The 22045-nt window shown below is 42.8% G+C and overlaps 1 protein-coding gene across 1 annotated transcript in view; it reads right to left on the bottom strand.

The window, feature by feature from the left end:
- Nucleotides 1-22045, bottom strand: part of NBAS (NBAS subunit of NRZ tethering complex) — a 363078-nt gene that overhangs the window by 28703 nt on the left and 312330 nt on the right. The window contains exon 49 of the mRNA XM_045011210.1: nt 10835-10974. Coding sequence (XP_044867145.1) covers nt 10835-10974 — 140 coding nt within the window. The remainder of the gene's footprint in view (nt 1-10834; nt 10975-22045) is intronic.

Genomic DNA, 22045 nt, shown 5'->3' with positions numbered 1-22045 from the left:
GGAGACAAAGCAGAACTTCAACTTCTTGAGATATCTGTTGAGGCAACACAGGTCTAAGATGCATCTGGGGTCCCCCTTGGCCTTCGGGATTACCAGGAGTAAAACCCTTTCCCCCCTCATTACTTGAGGAATCTCCAAGGACCCCAGACATAGGAGGGATTCCATCTCCTGGACAAGAAGATGCTTGTGAAAAGGGTCCCTGAAGAGGGATGGGGAAGGGAGATAGTAGGAGAGATGGAGAAAAACTGCAGGGTCTAGCTAAGTGCTATGGTGTTGAGCACCCATCAGTCCAAGGTGACCTTGGCCCATGCAGCAAATAAGGGAAATAGATTGTTCCAAAATAAATGGAGGGATGGATTCTGGGACAAGACTGGAACTCTGTCCTGGGCACACTCTCAAAATGCCTGCCGAGGACCACCTGAGTGACATGCAGGGCCCAATTGGGCAGCTGAGGGGGACAGAGTGGATTGGAAGGGTTTAAAGCCCCTGTCTTTTTCCTTGTAGGAGCTCTGCCATTGTGGACCCGAGAATCTGGGCAGAGATGACGGCCAGAAGTGTTTCCTCGAGGCCTGCGGCGTGTACAGGCCCAAGGAGCAAAGCGTGGCACAGGAATCTTGCAGGCCGTGCAGCCTGGCATCCGTCTGCTCCAAAAATGGAGCAGTGCCCTTGAAGGGGAGGTCCTGAATGGACTGCTGCACCTCTTGAGACAGCCCCAAAGATTGCAGCCAGGAGCCCTACTGGGTGAATACAACAGAGGCCATGGACCTGGCCACCAAATTAGCTACATCCAATGCAGTTTGGAGAGAGGCTCTGGCCACTGTCTTGCCCTCCTCAAAGATGGACAGAAACTAGTGTCTGAACTCCTGTTGCAGGGAGTCCTTGAATTTGGCCACGGAGTCCCAAATGTTATAATTATATCTCCCCAGAAACACTCATGGAGACTGGCCATGCAATAACTTTTTCTTCCAAACAAGTTGAGTTTCCTTGTGTCCTTATTTTTAGGTGTGGAAGCATTCACCACAAGAGACCTGGGGGGTGGGTGGGAATACAACTATTCATAGCCCTGGGCTAGGACATAATATTTCTTTTCTGCTCTTTTTGATGTTGGGGCAGAGAGGATGGGCTCTGCCAAAGGGCCTTAACTACTTTTAGCACTCCTTCATGTACCGGAAATGTTGCCACACCCACCAGAATAACCAAAGAGGCTGTCCAAGGACTCTGAGTTCCTCTGCTTCTAGCCCAAAGTTTGAGGCCATCTTCTTCAAAAGGTTCTGATGGGCCTGAAAGTTATCTGTTGGGAGTGGGTGGGTGGGCCTGGCGACTGCCTTGTCTGGGGATGACAGGATGATGGCAACACTGTGCTGGGGCCCCTTCTTCCACTGGAGAGGCTTCCCCCTCAGCTGAAGCCTGTACCTTGGTACATGCATTGGAACTTGAATCCGGTTCCTGTGCTGAGGCAGGAGGCATCGAAGTCCGCTTTACCGATGTGGCTGTAGATGACTGCTAGGAGTATGGTCCCGGCATTGTAGGGAGCCCCCATGGGCTCCAGAACGGCCAGTTTAGTTGCCAATGATCTTGCGGTCAGACACCTGCTGCAGGGTCAGTACCGGAGTCCAACACCTGGGCTGACCGAGCCTTTGGGATTGGGAACTGACATCCCCTTCCGACTCCAAGGACGACTCCTCTCTCGGGTACAACAGTGGTGCTGACAGTGCCTCTCACTGATGGCTATGGTGTGAGGCTGAGTGGTGCCAAGGGGAAGGTGACCGTGGATGGATTTGGAGATTGGTGCCACATCAGAGACCAGTGTCTAGTTGGAGGTGAGAGATGTGGAGACAGAGACCGAGGCATCAGAGACCAGGAATAGGCTGGCGCATTGGTGAGCGGCAGTGCGGTGGTGGTGAGGAAGGAGGCTGGTGCTGGTACTGAGGAGACCGGGACCGACACTGTGAGGTTGGTGATCCATACAATGGAGCCAGGTACCGGGAATGAGGGACCGGGGATGCAGGGTAGAAGACCAAGGACACGGTGCCAGAAACTGGGATCATGGAGTTGTGGATCAATGTCAGGACTTCTTCAGCAAATGGTGATGACCAAGCAACCACTAAGGGGGGCCTATAGGAGGCTTCCCCTAGGGTAGGGGGGCCTTCACTGGCTCTGTTGATGGAGGGAGGTCCCGTGGTGTAAGTGGCACCAGTAGGGCCATCAGGTCCCATGCCGCTTGAAAAGACTGAGGGCACCATAAGGTTTATGGGACCCCTGCTGCTCCCTGGAGTCGGAGGCAGTTCCCATACTGGGCTCGGAGCCCTGGGTGGAGAAGCTGCACCTTGCAGTCCTGATGAAGGCAGATGACCTGACCTGGGCCCTTTGCCTGCTGCCCTTTCCCATCCTTCTTTGAGGCTGAGAGTACCCATGTTTCACGCGCTGCTTTGTGTATCACTTCCACAGCCCTGGCGATGGTGAGCGGTACTGAGGCGAACACAGTGTCCGTGGGGGGATCCGTGCCGAGGTACTCTGCGCGAGTTGGAGAGGGAGGGTTCCGAGTCTGGTCTAAGTGCCAGAAGGGCTTTGAGATTAATGTCTGTCTTTTTGAGTGTGTGTTGTAAAGCCCTTGCAAATTTTGCATTTTTCTTTAACACACAATTCCTCCAGACACTTCAGACAGCTTGTGTGAGGGTCACTGACTGGCATGGGTTTGTGACAAACAGGACACAGTTTGAATCCCGTGGACTGGGGATGCCCTGTCCTAGGGACAAAGTCCCTAAAGGGACCACTGACTATTCTAACTTAACTACTCATCTAACTAGCTCTACTTCAGATAAGTATATACAACCAGTGATGAGCTGCCAAATTTTTAACAACCGGTTCCCTCCTCCCTCCAAAATTTTAACAACGGGTTCCCTCCTTCCCCCCCCCTCTGGGGGGGGGTCATGCCCCATCCAACCCCTCATGTTCCTTGACACACACACTCCGAGACCCCTGACCCATCCCCCCCTTCCCTGTCCCCTGACTGCCCCTTGCCGCCCCACCCAACCCCTCCTCTCATTCTCAATGGCCCCCCAGAACCCCTACCCCATACAACTACCCCTTCTCTCTGTCCCTGAGTGCCCCCACCACCTCATCCAACCCTGCTCTTTCCTGACTGCTCCCCGGGACCCTTGCCCCCATTCAATCCCCCTGTTCCCTGCCCTCTGACCCCCCCACCCCCAAACTCCCCTACCCTCTCTCCAACACCCCCTCCCTGCCCCCTTACCGTGCTGCCTGGACGTGGCTGGGCCGGGACAGGAGTCGCGCGGCCGGAGCCAGGTGGCTGGCCGGGTGGAGCCAGGGAGGGCTGCGGCCAGAGCTGGAGCCGGGCAGCCGGGGCCGCCGCCACGCCCAGACCCGCGCTGCTGGAGCCCGGCCCCCTGGCAAAACAGCAGGGGCGGCTGGAGCCACGGGGCCAGGCCGGGCTGGAGGTGGGGGGTCGTGTCCAGAGCCGAGCATCCCGGTAGGTGGGGGCACGGCAGGGCCGGGGGGGGTTGCGGCCGGAGCCGGGCGGCCGGGGAGGGGTTTGGGGGGGGTCGGGGACGCGGGGCCGTGCCGCAGCCGGTGAGGGTCGGGCGGGGACCCGGGGACGGGGGTTGGGCAGGGTCGCGAACGTGGGGCCGGGAACGCGGGGGTGGGCGCGGCCAGGGACCCGGGGAGGGTGCGGCCGGAGCCGGGCGGCCGGGGAGGAGTTCGGGGGGAGTCGGGGACGCGGGGCCGGGGAGGGTCGCGGCCGGGGGGGGGGGGACGCGGGGCCGTGCCGCAGCCGGTGAGGATCGGGCGGGGACCCGGGGGGGCCGGACAGGTTCGGGGCCGGGAACGCGGGGGGGGACGGGACCCGGGGCCAGGGGGGCGGGTGGCCGGGCAGGGTCGCGGCCGGGGAGGCGGGGACGGGCCGCGGCCAGGGACCGGCCGGGGCACACGCCCCCCCCCCCCAGTTTCCTACCTCAGCGTCGACTTCCTGGGCCGGGGAAGCCTGCTTGCTTCTCAGCCCTCCCAGGCTTCCCGCGCGAACAGCTGATTCGCGGGAAGCCGTGGGGGAGGAGAAGCAAGGAGGAGCTTCATGGCAGGAGGTGGAGGAAGAATTCGCAACGGTTCACGCGAACCGTTTGCTAAAATTAGACGCCGGACAGAGAACCTTAGCATCCGGTTCTCTGTCCGGCGTCTAATTTTAGCAAACGGTTCGCGCGAACCGTTGCGAACCGTCTGCAGCTCACCCCTGTATACAACTATATACAAAAACTATGAAAGGGAAAACACTGAGAGCAGTTTGCGAATCAGAAAGGGATACAGGTGGTCCAGTGACGGTCACAGGCGGTAAGAATGAACGGAGAGGGCGCAGGGCCAGCGGAGTCTCATATCCTGGTGAATGAGTGCAGGGCTCTAGGGGGCACCGGAGCTGGCTCTACAGATACCACTAGGGGAAAAATCTCTCAGCCGTGCACACGGGCATGCACACACCTGACATGGAATTGACATGAGCAAGCACTTGAGAAGAACTCTACTTGCTAGGTGGCTCATTTGCCGCATGAAGAATTTCAGAGGTTTTACAAAGTAAAATAATTCATGTACTCCTTTGAAAATTTAAGGCTCTGCAACAGATTGCCATAAAAAGAAGTAAAAAAAACCTCACAGTCTTTATCACTAATAGTTTCTGAAGAGAATCCTGCCTCGTATTACAGCTTTCAACAGAAAGTCAATGCTAAATGTTTTTAAAAGGACATTTACTATGGGTTTGGATATTTGGGGAAAGACTGTGAAATGCCCAGGGAGATTAGATAGGCTATTAAAATAAACTCAGTAATAATGGGGGATTTCAACTATCCCCATGTTGACTGGGTACATATCACCTCAGGAAGGGATGCAAAGATAAAGTTTCTTGACACCTTAAATGACTGCTTCTTGGAGCAGCTAGTCCTGGAACCCACAAGAGGAGAGACAATTCTTTATTTAGTCCTAAGTGGAGCACAGGATCAGGTCCAAGAGACGGATATAGCTGGACTGCTTGGTAATAGTGACCATAATATAATTAAATGTAACATCCCTGTGGTGGAGAAAACACCACAGTGGCCCAACACTGTAGCATTTAATTTCAGAAAGGGAACTACACAAAAATGAGCAGGTTAGTTAAGTAGAAATTAAAAGGTACAGCACCAAAAGCAAAATCCTTGCAAGCCGCATGGAAATTTTTTAAAGACGCCATAATAGAGGCTCAACTTAAATGTATACCCCAAATTAAAAAACATAGTAAGAGAACCAAAAAAGAGCCACCATGGCTAAACAACAAAGTAAAAGAAGCAGTGAGAGGCAAAAAGGCACCCTTTAAAGAGTAGAAGTTACATCCTAATGAGGAAAATAGAAAGGAGCATAAACTCTGGCAAATGAAGTGTAAAAATATAATTAGGAAGTCCAAAACAGAATTGGAAAACAGCTAGCCAAAGACTCAAAAAGTAATAGCAAAACATTTTTTAAGTACATCAGAAGCAGGAAGCCTGCTTAAAAACCAGTGGGGCCAATGGACGATCGAGATGCTAAAGGAGCACTCAAGGATGATAAGGCCATTGCAGAGAAACTAAATGAATTCTTTGCATCCATATTCATGGTTGAGGATGTGAGGGAGATTCCCAAACCTGAGCCATTCTTTTTTAGGTGACATATCTGAGGAACTGTCCCAGATTGAGGTGCCATTAGAGGAGGTTTTGGAACAAATTGATAAACTAAACAGTAATAATTGATCAGGACCAGACAGTATTCACCTAAGAGTTCTGAAGGAACCCAAATATAAATTGCAGGACTACTAACTGTCGTCTGTAACCTATCGTTTAAATCAGCTTCTGTACCAAATGACTGGAGGATACTAACATGATGCCAATTTTTAAAAAGGGCTCCAGAGGTGACCTTGGCAATTACAGGTTGGTAAGCTTGACTTCAGTACCGGGAAAAGTGGTTGAAACTATAGAACTAAGAACAAAATTGTTAGACACACAGATGAACATAATTTGTTGGGGAATAGTCAACATGGTTTTTGTAAAGGGAAATCCTGCTTCACCAATCTACTAGAATTCTTTCAGGGGGTCAACAAGAATGTGGACAAGGGAGATCCAGTGGGTATAGTGTGTTTAGATTTCCAGAAAGCCTTTGACGAGGTCCCTCACCAAAGGTTCTTAAGCAAAGTAAGCAGTCATGGGATAAGAGGGAAGGTTCTCCCACGGATTGGTAATTGGTTAAAAGATAGGAAACAAAGGGTAGGAATAAATGGTCAGTTTTCAGAATGGAGAGAGGTAAATAATGGTGTCCCCCAGGGGTCTGTACTGGGACATGTCCTATTCAAGACATTCATAAATGATCTGGAAAAAGGGGTAAACAGTGAGGTGGCAAAATTTGCAGATGAAACAAAACTTTTCAAGATAGGTAAGTCCCAAGCAGACTGCGAAGAACTACAAAAGGATCTCTCAAAACTGGGTGACTGGGCAACAAAATGGCAGATGAAATTCAGTGTTGATAAATGCAAAGCAATGCACATTGGAAAACATAATACCAACTATACATATAAAATGATGGGGGCTAAATTAGCTGTTATCACTCAAGAAAGAGATCTTGGAGTCATTGTGGATAGTTCTCTGAAAACATCCACTCAACGAGCAGCAGCAGTCAAAAAAGCAAACAGAATGTTGGGAATCATTAAGAAAGGGATAGATAATAAGACAGAAAATATCATATTGCCCCTATATAAATCCATGGTTCGCCCACATCTGCATGCAATATTCAAGATATATTAGACTTAGAAAAGGTTTAAAGAAGGGCAACAAAAATGATTAGGGGTATGGAACGGCTACTGTATTAGGAGAGTCTCATAAGATGGGGACTTTTCAGCTTGGAAAAGAGATGACTAAGGAGGGATATGATAGAGGTCTATAAAATCATGACTGTTGTGGAGAAAGTAAATAAGGAAGTGTTATTTACTCCTTCTCATAACACAAGAACACATTTCACCAAATGAAATTAATAGGTAGCAGGTTTAAAACAAACAAAAGGAAGGTTTTTTTCCCCACACAACACACAGTCAACATGTAGAACTCCTTTCCAGAGGATATTGTGAAGGCCAAGACTATAACAGTGTTCAAAAAAGAACTAGATAAATTCACGGAGGACAGGTCCATCAATGGCTATTAGCCAGGATGAGCTGGGAATGGGTGACGGGATGGATCACTTGATGATTACCTGCTGTGTTCATTCCCTCTGGGACACCTGGCATTGGCCACTGATAGAAAACAGGATCCTGGGCTAGATGGAACTTTGGTCTGACCCAGTATGGCCATTCTTATGTTCTTAATGGGAGGCGCTTTAATTCAGGAGAGTTATTAATGTTAATAGTTAAAAACTGTGATTTAAAAAAACCTATTATTTAAATCTAATTTTAAATAAAATTTAATAAGAAAATGACAATTTGCTGAGTGTAAAATGACAAAAACCAGGACTAGTGAGTTCATCCTTAAGTATCAAACATATTCACCCTGTGGAAAAAAAATAAAGAGGGTAAGTTCTTTTCACATGTTTAATGGACTAAAGGTAGAGATATAATAATGATGATTTGTTTTTGATTTTTAGGAGACAAAAACTCTTTAGGGTAACAAGTCTAGCATTTTTTTCTTTAAAAGAACTTGTTTCATAAAAGAAATAGTTATTTCTGATTTATATTTGACCATATCTGGGGAATCATTTTAAAAACTAATCATAGGATAAATTCTGAAGTTCATGACAGAAAATCTGGGATGCACAGGAGGGGCTTTAATTTACTGGTCAGCAGGCTAACGATCACTTATATGTCACAAGTCTTCTGGTAACTAGCCTGCAGAAATTTTGGAAAGGTTTGTATCTATCTTAGAAGACTGCACTGTGCTTGTTGGCAGCTATTTCTATGCTTGTAGGTGACTGCTGGAAAACTGCATACAGTTGTATATTTCTGTTCATAGTGTGGTATTCACGGACCATTGATTTCTGTCGCCAGTGCAATTACAATTTCTGCTTTTGCTCTCTCCTGTTACATTCCACCCTTAATAATATATAAAGTCAACTCAAACTCTCCTTGAAGTCGATGGGAACTGCAGGAGTTTGGCACCTCTGAAAATCAGGCTATAGGACTCTGAATCAACTGGTTTTCAAACAAAGACCTCGATGGGAGCTGAAATAGGCCTTTGGAAAAAGTTTCCAATTTTCTATTACATATCCTGGGCAGGCTCATTCCTAGCATGAATTCATAAACTTCAATCATTCTGACATTTCCATTGATTCAAATTAAATGTGAGGCTGATAGTTAATTCAGCCTGCCCCCTTCCCCATTCTTTCACAATGCTGCTGATTTCTTTGTCAAAATACCAGTTATCAGTTGTTTTCAGGTCCTAACTTATTTAGACTTAAAAGATTTGTATAATTCATTCAGGTCTCTATCCTTCAGGCCCTAACTGGGACTAAGACGAACCTCCAAACCACTGGGGTTTGGTTGATCATTAGTTGGGAAGAGAATACAATTTAACCTGCATTTTGTTTTTCCTCGCCCATCTGCATTATTAAAGAGAGGAATGAGTATAACAAACATGGAGCAAATTTAGCTGCTGTACTGAATCAAGTTATGAACAGGTAGGAAATAAGATTGGGAAGTTGCTCATCAAGAATAGAGGATAAAATGAATAGAACACACACTATGAATGAACTAAGGGTCCTGATACTTTTCACCTTTGCTGTGCATTGTGAAGCAAAATAGGAAAAAGCACTGGATGGCAATGTGGAATATTTCTCTGTCCCTGTAGCCACCTTTAGCATCCCTGTCAAATCAGGGGAGGGTCACTTCCCTCTATAGCAAGGTCTAAATTATGAGTGAAGATGAAAGATTCAATAATGCTGTTTCCTTGTGGAAGAGTCATGCAGAGACCAGGTGCTGGCCTGGAAGCAGTCTCAATGTGGCTGCTGAGCTAGCTGTGTTGCCACAGATCCTGAGATCAGAAGACCAAAGAGATGCATAGGGAGTCCTTTCTCGAAATTGGCTCGGGGAATGTGTGTATTTCAGCAGGGCTTTTCTGCAAACCACTGACCTCCAATGTGATTTGTTTTTGAAAAGCCTTATAACAACGAACAATTATTTGGAGATGTCATTTTAGGAGATATAGACAGACACATCCTTTTGCTGGAGAAAGAAGAGCTTGAGAAGAGTCCCAAGGTCTAAGTCTAATTCTCCTTCGTAAAGAAAGAATAGCTAATAGTAACAATAACATCTGTTTCACTATAATGGACTGAAATTTCAATTAGATTGTCAACATTATAAAATTATATGAAAATGATGACAATAAAATCACTAATTTAGTTGGCAGGTTTATTGTTCACAAAGGCTATAAACATAAAATTTAGTAAAATTCTACCCCTTGGGGGAAAAAAAATCATGTTGTGAAAGTCCATAACTTTAATCTTTGTTCCAAAGTTTTGTTTTCTACATTGTATTTTGATCCATTTTGACTGCATTAAAGGTTTGTAAAACGAAAATATGTAGGGGAATGACAATGTGAATATAGGACAAGTCAGACAGCGAACACCCTATAACATTTTAATGCCTGAGAAATGCTTTCTTTGTTCATGAAAAGGCAGTAAAGAATAAGTTCAGTTCTTAGTCCACAACTCCCAAACACACCGATAAAGGCTTCAAGCTGAATAATCACTGCCGATTGGTCCCTAACATATCAGTACCTTAAATGCACACAAAAGTATTAGTTTTCAGGAAAATAAAAATATATCTTAATTTTTCAAACAATCCTTTTTGGAAGTCTTCCCTATATTCAAACAGAATGTGATCAATGGCACCTGGAACTCAAAGTTAAGTGGAAGTTAGTAACCAGCCTTTCTCACCTAACTGCTGACAGATGAAAGATGGTACTCTGTGCTGGCTAGCCCATAAAAAGTTAATTTTATTGCTCTCCTTGAAGGATGAATAGAAGGATGGATGACTGCTGACAGCATAATGTAGAGACAAAGAGACTCTTTAAATCTTAGAAGTCATGATCAAAGTATTGAACAAATGGAATGTATAGAAGCACTACAGGTAGACAGGAAGACAAAAATACTGATACAAAAATATTGGCAAATTATGGCCTGCCATATAAATGGCTTCAGAACGTGCACAATGCTGCAAAAATAATCTTGTGTTTATTTTCTGGACATCAGTGGCCCTAAAATACATTCCTCCTTTCCCTGTAGTTTACTCTGGGATGGGACAACTTGGTAGCAGGCGTAGAAGAGAAACGTATCATTGTCTGGTCACCTACAAAGACTGGAATGTTCCTCCACTCTTGGCCCTTCCCTGGAATGTGTGTCTGCAGTCGCTGCCCAAAAGAGCAGCTTCAGAAAGAGTTTTGAAGGAGCCAGAACTGGAGTGAAAATCTTCAATCACACACTCCCTCCCCTCCTCTCTGCAGGTTTTCCACTGGGTGCTGATAGCTAGGCTTTGATTTGCAAATCAAGCAAGTATTTATAAAGTCTTTATTTGGACTAGGCAGTTTGAAGTTTAATAAGAAACATGGAGATCAGCAAAATTAAATGTGTGCCTCCTCGAAGATGCTTTTCAGCAGAAACTTCTTGGTCTACATACGCAATTGTCTTCTGTGTGCCTTCCAAAGGGCATATTTAAGATGGTTATACTTCTTTATGTAACGGTTTGTTTGAATTCACTGACCGGAGGCTGCATGAAAGGTTTAGTAATTTCAAAATCAATGTAGGAGAGAGCATACTGTTCTGCCAGGTTTCTCTTTGAAGGAATACTTACATGCTTGCACTTTTCATAGGTGGCCAAGCTTGCAGGAGTAAAACCAAGTGCTGAAACTCAGACTGACTGTTACTAGAGTGCAGGAGTTCCAGGAAGAGAGAATATCTTTTTTCTTCATTTTCAATATCAATTATCTCTACCTGCAAGAAAAATAAAGCCATATAAGAACAGGATCTAAATCAGTTAACTCCGCCATACCTATGTAACAATAAATATGATGTGTTCGATCTGTGAAGGACATTACTATTGTAAAACAAGTCAGAAACACAGACCAAGGAATTTTCTCTAAATCTTCAGTTATATGCATTTGAAATTAGGAAGCACATAGATGATGGGAAATTACTTAGAATGAGGTTCCTAAAATAACATGAAACCCACACAAGAGATTAATTCAAGTGATCACTCCACCTCCAACTTTTCACATCATTAGTTAAAAATTCCCTAGCCCTTTAAAAAAAAAAGTTCCTCTGATATTTTCCCAACATATATTACTGTGTAAAATTACTTTATTTAAAAAATGACCCTCTCCCCCCTGCACAAATACACAGAGTAAAAACGACCATTGTTCTCTCTAAATTGGCATCTAATCTTCATTCACTGGAGAAGGAAATTTGGATGCTGATTTTTAACTCACGTTTTCCACACAGAACAGCTGTCAACTAGCACATATTTCTCTCCATATGTACTATAAATTAAAAAAAAGAAAATCCTCTCCATCTCTGTACACCATGCATCTTTACTCAGAAAACAAGGCTTCTTCTAGAATTTACTTAGTTTCCCCTGAGGCTTTCAATTGAGGACAGGTTCTATTAAATATAATTACTTTCTGCAGCTCTCATGGTAAAAGTGCAAGGTAAAAAGGTCTGGCTATTAAATGGAGGCTGCTATTAAATGAGAAGAAGCTTATTTTTAAAAGTTTGGCTATCACACAAACAGGACTTCTCAAATGATGTATCTAATTACTGTCAACCTGTTAAATTTTTGTCAGTTTAAAAAATAATTTGTTCCCTACCACCGAGATAGCTTTAATATATAAATACAAATTCTTCCTCTCTAACATTAGAACGTTTTTGCACTGAAAAACATTTTCCCAAAAATCTGGAAAAGTTCCAAATCATCAAATATTACCTTCAGCTCAGTCAGGATACACAACATTAAAAGTTAATTTTTTTCAGTCCAAAAGTGGTTCTAAAACATCAATTGGACCAAAAAGTTTTCCTCAATTCTATAGCAACTTTAAAGGACTAAAACTCATGTTCCCATAGTTTGAGTGACTCAAACAAGGGCAACATTTTCAAAACAGGTTGGAAAATACAGATTGCCCATTAATTTGTTGAAATGCCTACACAATTTTATGGCTTTAATATATTCAATGTTGACAGTTTGCTTCCAGCCCCAGGGTGCATATGAAAATGTCTCAAATAAAAATAATATCTGAAGAAGTATTATTTTAAAATACTGGATATTTAAAATAGTTAGTACAGGTAATCAGCCATATTAAATAATACAAACATGCCTACTATCTGCCTAGAAATGTTAGTCTAAGATTTCAGGTTCACTACTTATATGGTACCATAATATGAATGTCACCGCTATTTATTAGAGAAACAAGTGGGATTAGAGGGAAGCTTCATTTTTCAAGAAAAGAAATAGAGATGGGGAAATTTTTCATCCAAACCCTTTTTTTTTTTTGCCTGAAAAAGTAAATTTTGGTTGAGAAACATTTTGACATTTTGCAAATTTATGTCAATTTCGGCAAATTGTTTTGGTTGAAATGGTAAATAGAAAAATAATTAGGAAACATCAAAATGGTTCATTTTGATAATGTCAACACAAAAGTTTTCAACTTTTTTGGCAAGAATTGCAAAGGGATTTGGGGTGCCAGTGAGGTGGTGGTGCCCCTCACATACATTGAATAGCCCAGTGTTTAGGGCACTCACCCCGGATGTGGGAGACCCAAGTTCAAATTCTCCAGCTGGAGCAGGGATTTGACCCTGACCCCTGCTGTATGCCCTAACCACTAATCTATAGAGAGTCACACATTCTCTCCCTTTGGCCCAATAACTAGTCAAGTATTTAATATAAAGTGGAATAGCTTCAACTGGAGAAACAGAAAGCCTCATCCCCCCCCAAAAAAACCCCAATAACCTGAGGATTAGGGCATTCACCTGGGGGCTCTCTAATCCACAGTGGGGATTTGAAACAGAGTCTCCAACATCCCAGGTAAGGGCCCTAAGCACTGGGCTATTGGGTATCAGGAAGCAGAGCAGAGTAGCACAAATTCCATTATTTTGTGACTCTAACCCCTTCATTTCCTTTATTTTTACTAAAGCAAAAGGTTAACAGTGGTTGAAATCAAAACAAAACATGTCATTTTGGGGTTGAACAGTTAGAATGAAATGAATTTTTTCAGATTTGTTCGATGCACCAAAAAAATTGTAGTTTTGGTTTGACCCGAGCTGATTTTTTTTAAACTGTCAGTAAACAACAACAAAATCAGTTATTCACACAGCTCTAAGAGGAAATGAAAGGATATATTTGTAGATGCCTGAGGAGCCAGAAGAGAATGATTAACAGTAAAAGAAATGAACAGGGTGGTAGAGGAATGGTGAAAGAAAGTGGTGTAGTGTGAAGGTAAGAGGCAGATGAAAGGCATGCTTACCTCTGTTGAATTACTAGTTTTGTCTAGACTCACCAAATAAAAATTTATTTTTTCCACATCAAAGAACCCTTCCCCCCAATTTTGTCTTCTTCAATCTATCATATGTTTCTTCCTCTTCCAATCATCTCCTATTGCTAGCGCATTGTTACAGGATGGTAGTTTGAAATAAAGCTCAATCCTAAGTATAATGAAAAAGCAAAACTGCATTATTACGATGGCTGTAATCACCTCTATGGCTACTTTCACCTTCCTTGCTTTTTTTATTTGAAGTAAGGTCTTCAAAGGTGGGATGAGATCTTGACATGAACTTTTCTCCTGTACACAATATTCAATTGCAGAACCTAGACATGCCACTAGACATCACGTTGCATTGATTATGCTAGGTTCATGTTTTTAAGCTTTTCTGCGCAACGGTAAGGGCTAAAAACTCACTTTTAAAAAAAAAATAAAAGCTGATATTTTCATATAATCACATGACTCTAGAGGTTTAGGGCCTATAGTGCTTATGCCATAATCCACCCAGGATGGCCACATATATATGCCATGTTATGCACATTTCTTAAAAGTATTCATGGATGACTGCAATATTAAAAATGCATTAAGCCTCAATCCTGCAAAGATTTACGCACATACTTCACATTACACACTATGAGAAGTCCCACTGATTTTAGTGAGACTATTCAGAGTGTAAATTTTCACATTCTGTGGAGCACCTGACAGTTTAATGTGTGTATAACTTTTGTGGCATCAAGCCATGAAAAATCTGCAGATAATATAGCCCACTGTATTATAAGAAGATAAATCTTTCCTAGCAGCAGAACAAAAGGAAAAGCCTACAAAAGAAGTGGGCATTGTAAAAAAAAGGTGTGAAAAGACTGATTTTTAAAAATGTTTTCCTGACACTACACAGCACAAAAATAAATGGTAACACATACCTACTAACGGAAGAAGTTTCTACATATAAATACTAATACACACAAAAAGGGAGATTGTTCTATATCATAAAGACAAATATGTTGAAGGTAAAACCTTAAGACCCCCTTCTCAGTTACCCAGTGACAAGTTTCTCTGCCACACTCTTTAAAACTCCTTGCTCAAGAGGCTTCTGAAACCACAACCACCACTAAACTAAACCAAACCACAATCTATTCACAGTGACATCTAATATTACAAGATAAGAAAAAGGTAGTGTACCAAGGTATCAAATGATAGTGTACCCACAGCATTTCTGAGTGCAGTCTACCATAGAGATAAGTGTCCTTCTCTCAATGCCACAAAATAATGCAGCATTATAAAGACAAACTTAACCTGTAGATGTAGTAACAGACAAACGTTTCCATGAACATTTGTTTCATGGCAGATGCTTTATTATCCTCGGCAGTTAGTTTTTGATAAACATGAGAGATCCAGCTCGGTTTGCCCTAATTCCTCATTAACATGATCATCTTTTTAAGCAACAATAAAACAATTTTGTGTTCAAGTTTTATTCCTACCTATACAAATATTAAACACAATGGGTGTAAATTGGCTTGTGAAAGGAATTAAAATGTGGTACTCATGAAAGTAAATTGACCCAGTTTTTCCTAGAATTAATCAGTCCAGTTACCCAAATATGTTTTGGGAATTCATAAGTGTACCGATTATTTCAGTTGTATTCTGCAACCGCTATACCATTTCAGAAGCCAGAATTTAATTTTCCTTTTATCTCTGATATTTCATGTCTGTTGTCTTGGAGCATAACCACACTGCACCTCATTGAATTAGGTGACTTTAGCCATCACAAAACAGCTATATTTCTTTAATACTTACAGTCAACTTATCAGTAATAGATTGCCTGGATTTGACACAGCACGTTCAATCATCTACTCATATAGAGAAATAATCTTGACCTTGCTGCTTCTTGCATATCTCTTGAAAACTGAAATAATTACCTGAATACAAAAAAGCTACCACTGGAGTCCAATGTTTTATCAAACAACCTATTGCAGTTCTCCATTTTTACTGCTAATGCTCAATTGCATCACATGAGTTTTCAGGGGCTTTTACTTCAAATTTTCAGCAACAACAAAAATTGGCTTCAGGTGCGAAAACATGAAATATAGGAGTTTCAGATTTTTTTTGAATGGTATAAATAATAAAAGCAATTTAGCACGTGTCTCGGGCTTTTCTAATCCACTCAGCTTTATGGTATCTGAGCACAGATTTATCTGAAATTCTACCACTTACTGGATACTCTGAGTGCATGTTCTTTGCTGCAGGTACAGGGATAAAAAGAAGATCTTTATGCATTAAATGCTCAGCATTTCATGTAAAGAACACTTTTTTTTTAAAGTGTACATTTTTCTCTGTCGCCTATAGATTAAAGGTGTTAGAAGCCATAAGACTTCAAAGCACTGACATCCTCCAAGATATTTGCTATCCAATTTCAGTGACTCAAAAGTTTGATCTTTTCCCTTTTTCTCATAGTGTGGCTATTGCTTTATGTATATTCAACATATTATGACACTCCTGAAGATGAGTCAATATGTGAACAGTTCCTGTAAAAAGCCGTTGACACTGTAGCTTTTAAAGGAAATACTATACTGTATAAATTATACGATTATCAACTTTTAAAAAATCATGAGCAAATAGTTTTGGACTGAGGCAAAGATGGCAAAGGCAGAGGTGACAAAGATTGTGGTATGGTATTATACTGGGTCACACTCTCTAGTTGTTATATCTTTTTTTTTTTTTTTTTTTTTTTTAAATTTTAGCCAACACTGTATGGGGCTTATTCTAAATTGTGCCCTTGAGGCACTGAAATCCATTATAGAAAGTTTCATCGTTCCTAAAATATGGAAACATCTGCTAGAGTTGTAAATGCTGTATTGCCTAAATCATATAATTGGAGAACCTGGAGCTGGTAACCTGGAGATATCTTTTGCCGTAAAATTGAATGATTGAAAAGTTACAGTGAAAAGGAAATGATTCAGTCAGACAGGCCAAAAAAAATTCAGTCTACTTTGCTGCTCACCAACTATGTTAAGTAGAGCTTTTTTGTACTGAAATGTGTTCAGCTCAATACATTTTTATTCTTCTAAGAAAAGGAAAACTCTTGGTTTTAGTGGACATTGTTTAGATACTACTAATGTTCTGAGACAAACATTGGTGAGAATTGGCAAGGGAAGAAGATTCAGAACTCAGCAAATGTTTTCCTTTATTATAATTGCCTGGATGTTACAAAAAGATATATTTTTGCTTAAAATCAATGCCTGATAGATAAAACACAAATGCTTCTGCTCTTACTGTCTTGGAGTTTCAATCAACAACTTACTGATTTGCATGTTTGTAAGTTCCATTTTATTACTTTTACCAGATTGTAAATGTAAACATCTCAAAATATTGGCATATCCTTGGCTACAATGTAAATTTGAATTAATATGGCATTAAGAACAGAATTGCTGAGCAAGAATTTGAGCAGTATTGCTACAATATATTGTGTCATCCTGAACCCCTGCTAAAATGCATTACATTCATATTTATTCTCAGCTGCTCGGCTTTCAAAACAGCGTGGATGTTATATGGGCTATATTTTAAAATACTACACTAAAATAACACAAAATATTTTTCTTTAGCCCTAGAAAAAGTGAAGGAAGAATTCAAGAGCTAAAGCTTCCTGAGTGGAAGTGGAACACTGTGCTTAGGAATTACAGGATTCTAAGAGCTATAGTGGAAACAATTATTTGTATTATGATAATACTTAAAGACTCCATCCTGCTAAATACCATGTAAACACAATACAGGCCAATGCCTGCCGTGAAGAATTTACAATTTAAATAGATCAAGCTGACAAAGGAAGTAGTATCCTTACTTTACAATTGGGGAACTGAGGCACAGATATGGTTGCACGGGAAGTCTTTGGCACAGCCAGAAATTGAACCCAAATCTCTCCCAAGTCCCAGTCCTATGCTTCAACCACTAGATCATCATTCCTTACATTACCCACTCGGGGTACATTCTTGATTATATGCATAAGAGAAGTGACTATGCAAGCCACTTCATGGTTAAAAAGCTTGTTGCAATTAATTAATTAATGTCCTACGTGGGCATTAAAATGCATGAACAAAACAGGGTGAATTATGGGTGGAGAGGAAGGCTTTAAAACATCGGACTGGTGTCAAAAAGTCAAAATAATACTCAACTGTTGCATCTTTATTCACCATTACTTCTATACAAAATCTGTAAGTATGCAAGTCAAACAGACCTTTGCAAAGTAACTGTTCACACTGCTAACTCAGTGTGAAAATCAACAGTAAAGATTTTTTAATTGGAATTTAGCTGGCCATTTGGCCAATGAAATACATATAACTATAACTGACCCTAAAGAACTAACAAAAGTAAAACCTTTCATTTTTTCAGTTATTTATTTTTCTTTAAATCAGCCCAAGACGCTGGGTGCTTCTGAAAACATTTATAATATACAGAAAGACACTGGATGTAAAAATACAAATCTTCCATAGGTAACGTCTCATGACGAAGAAAACTCAGATGCCCCAAATAATAATTAATTACCACATATAAGTCACATACTGCAACCTGTTTCCTCAATAAAACTCAGAGAAAATAGAGATTTGCAGCACACTCTAAAAGCAAATGAATTCACTCTGTTGGCCCCAGGGCAGGGAGCAAGTTACAGAGTCGAGGACCCGATAAAGAAACTACTCCACCAAACTGGGAATGTTAAACTGAAGTACTTGTGTTGACAGGATATAGAGGGGACACCCACACCAAGAAAGGTCAAGGAGAATGGGGAGTCTAAACCAAGGGATTACCCATCCATTCAGGGTAGAAAGAGGGGACTGCCAAAGATGGCTGAATGAGGGAATTGAGAGCAGTGGGACATTCCTTAGGACTGCGTGAGATAGGGAATGGGGATTGCAGACCTGAACATAGGCATTTACAGATACTTGGCTAAGAAATATCCTCTCACAGAATGGGCCAGAAGAGACAGTGGATCTGTTGTCCATCTCCCAAAATATCAGATGGAGCTAGAGAGCACCCAGTCTATCTAAAAGATGGGATGGAGAGTCAAGACCTTTTGCTCCTTGCCATACTAAATGTCTTTCACATCTCCATTTGCAGATTTTAAGGCCAGAAATGTAAGTTAGTTATCTGTAACTGGAGGTTCTTAGAGATGTGCGGTGCCTATCTATATTCCACATGCGAGCTACGCATGCGGAACATATCCCTGAGCCTGGAATTTCATGTGAACAGTGTCTGTTGGTCCGCACATACACCATACCTAGACTTGTGCTCCCAACTGAGGACATAAAGAGCAGTGTGGGCCAATGCTTCTCTAGTTTCCCATTCATACTGCAGTGTAATGAAATTGCAGAAGAAGGGAAGGTGAGTAATGGATGTTACCCATCAGCTCTGTGTTCTTGGGGAACCAGGGCACAGTACCCATCCTGTCGGACTCACGAAAGATCTTCCCCCTGTTCCCCCCAACCTCTGCTTGAACCAAAGCCAATCAGAAGAAAGACTTACAAAAAGCAATGAAAAGGCAGTGGGAGACACAGCTAAACCCCTCTGGACAAGGGTGACAGGATTAAGGAAACTCCCCTAACCTCATTTGTATCAAAGATGGGATAAGGAGGCATCTCTATTAGCATATAAAATGGAGAACAGAGATTCCAAGGCAAGAACTGCACTGAACTCTGGGACCAGAAAAGCAGGGAAGCACTGCATGATGGGGGATCTCTGCTCCAGATGTTAATGAACCCATGCCTCCACACACCCAGCTCAGCAGTTATCAGATCAATTCTGTAATAAATCCTTTACTGGTAACCAAAACATTGAAGCTGCCTAACTGCATTGTGAACTGCCTCGAAAGAACACCGTCCATAGCCAGGAATGATCAGTTCCAATTGTCTAGCCTGAACAAAACTACTTTGATACACTCCCTCGAGCCATCCGTTTACCCAGAAACAAATCTAGTGTTCTCCCTTGAACCATTGTTCTTTCCCTACAAAAATCCTTGCCCACGTTCAAGTAAGGGTTCTGATGCTTGTATCCAACATCTGTATCAGTTTCATTGGGACTCCATCTTCTCCTGACTGATCATGCTGGTGGCTCTGCCTGTCTCCAGAACTCCGGACCCTCAGTTACCAGCACCACCACCTGTGAACCCCAATCGATTCAAGCTTCATGGAGTGGTGAGAACGCAACCCTCTCTCCCTCCCCTCAACCCTCGTAGGTGTTTTTTGGCTTTCCCATTCGCTCTGCAGCAACGGTCCTCGTACCTAAAGATCCCTACAGCACCCAAAAATTCTGCGGGGTTTGCTCATCAAGTAGGTTACTACCAGAACAATTGTAAAGTGAAAGTGCAGATAGGGATGTGCTGAACCTGGGGCATATAAGGGTGGCAGCTTGGAAGTGCTGCCCGACCCAACCTGCTGAGTCCAGGGGCATATAAGGGTGGCAGATTGAAAGTGCTGCTCGACACAGCCTACTGAGTCCAGGGACATATAGGGGTCAGCTTGGGAGTGTACTTCTTGTCTGCTCTTTTACAAGAAGGTGGAGCTGTAGCTGGCGTCTGCCAGACAGTTTTTGCCAGGTCCATAATGGGTAGTGCAATTTTGGCAGTAGGAGATGTATAGAGAATATCTGTCAGCTTATGCTGTGTCTCCAGCAGCTCTGCCAAGGAAATGTCAAAGGAGTCAGCCACTCGTTTAAATAATTCCTGGAAGGATTTAAAGTCATCGCCTGACGTGGGAGGAGGAGGCATTATTGTTTCATCAGGAGATGGAGATGTGAGTGGGTGGGATGGTGTCACCCTCTGGTGGCTCTTCAACTGCTTCTGCTTCCTCCTCAAGAGCTTCTGGGGAGGTTGGGGCAGAAAGTGAAGGTGATCTCTGTGATCTTGGTGTTATGGACCTGGATGAGTTGGAGGGCTGCATGTTCTGGGTTCTGTATAACGCTCATGTGTCCCAATATGGACAGTTTGGTGGGAGGACCATGAGGGGGAGCACCCATTGCTGAGGTTGCCACGCTATGGGATGCTTTCATAAAACCTGTGACATCAAAGGAACTGGAAGGAAAGAATATCTCAGGTGAACCTTCCACGACCTCAGGAGGGCATCTCCCAAAGAGTTCTTCCCCAGGGCTGCTTTGGTGCAGTACCAAGAAAGCTTCCGGTTCACCTTTGAAGCAAAAAGGTCCCAGGATGGCTTTCCTTATGGAACGAAGATGTTGCTGAAAAATGAATCATGAATCTCTCATTTGTAATTCACAGAAACATGTCTCCTCAGGCAGTCTGCCAGGGAATTTGTTATGTAATGTTTGATGCACCAATTTCACAAGGTGACTACCTCTATGCACACAGAGAAAGCTCTCATTCTCCCTTGCTTGTTTATATAACATACTGTGATGTTGTCTAATGTTATGTAAACATATTTGGATTGGATGAGTGGCAGGAAGGCATTGCAGGCCCAAAAGACCACCATGAGTTCCAATAAGCTGATGTGTATTTTGGGCTTCTGGTAGGTCCAGATGCCCTGTGCTATATGATCACCCATGTGAGCACCCCAACCCAAGAAGGAGGCATTGGTAATGATGGTTGCCTGAGGTGTCGGTGTGAGGAAAGGGACTCCTACCAAAACGTCTCCGGTTTTGTCTGCTGGACAAGAGAGGCTAATATCATGGATGGAATTGTGACCCTGGCTTTTATGGTACCCTTCTCTGGTGAGAACACCAAGAGAAGCCAGGCTTGTGGCTCATAGATGTAGCCTGATGAATGGTGGTCATGTGTGTGCATGAAGGCATGTGGCCAAGGAGGGAAAAGGAGAGTTCTGACTGACTTCTTGGGTCTAATAGTGACCTGGTGGATGACAGTGCTCATGACCTGAAATCCTTCAAGAAGTAAATGTCCTCTTTCTGTATTTGAGTCTACTGTCTCCCCTATGAAGTCTATGCACTCCATGGGTGTCAATGTGGATTTTTCATGACTGACGCAGAACACAGGTTGACCTGTAGAATCCTCATAGGAGTGGCCTGTGATAATCCAGATATCAAGGTATGGGAAGACTGTGAATCCTTCCCTTCTCATCCAAGCAGCCACCTCTGAAGAAACTTTTGTAAACACCCTGTGTGCTGTAGCCACATCAAAGGGAAGGACTCCGATTTAGCAATTATCTTGGTAGAAGTGGAACTTGAGGAATCTCCTGCGGGCTGGATGGAGAAGTCTAGAGCTGCGAATGACATGACTTCCTCTAGTGAGGGAATTATTGAGGCCAAGGACATCATGTGGAATTTTAGTTTTTGGATAAATTTGTTTAACTAATGTAGATCAGTTTAAAATATTCCAATTTTGGTCATGTATAGAAAGGTTGTAGAGAAACTGGAAAGGATCTATAGGCGAGCGACAATGATGATCAATAGGATAGAATGCAAACCATATGGGCAAAGTCTGAAGGAACTGGGTACGTTTAGTTTGGAAAAGAGTAGATTAAGGGGGGGAACATAACTGTCTTCAAATTCTTGATAGGCTGCCATAGAAAAAGTGGAGAAAA

Source organism: Mauremys mutica, chromosome 3 (genome assembly GCF_020497125.1).
Source record: "Mauremys mutica isolate MM-2020 ecotype Southern chromosome 3, ASM2049712v1, whole genome shotgun sequence".
In the NCBI taxonomy this organism is placed as follows: domain Eukaryota; kingdom Metazoa; phylum Chordata; order Testudines; family Geoemydidae; genus Mauremys; species Mauremys mutica.
The sequence above is the reverse complement of the archived record's forward strand: the minus strand, read 5'-3'. Positions and strand labels throughout refer to the sequence as shown.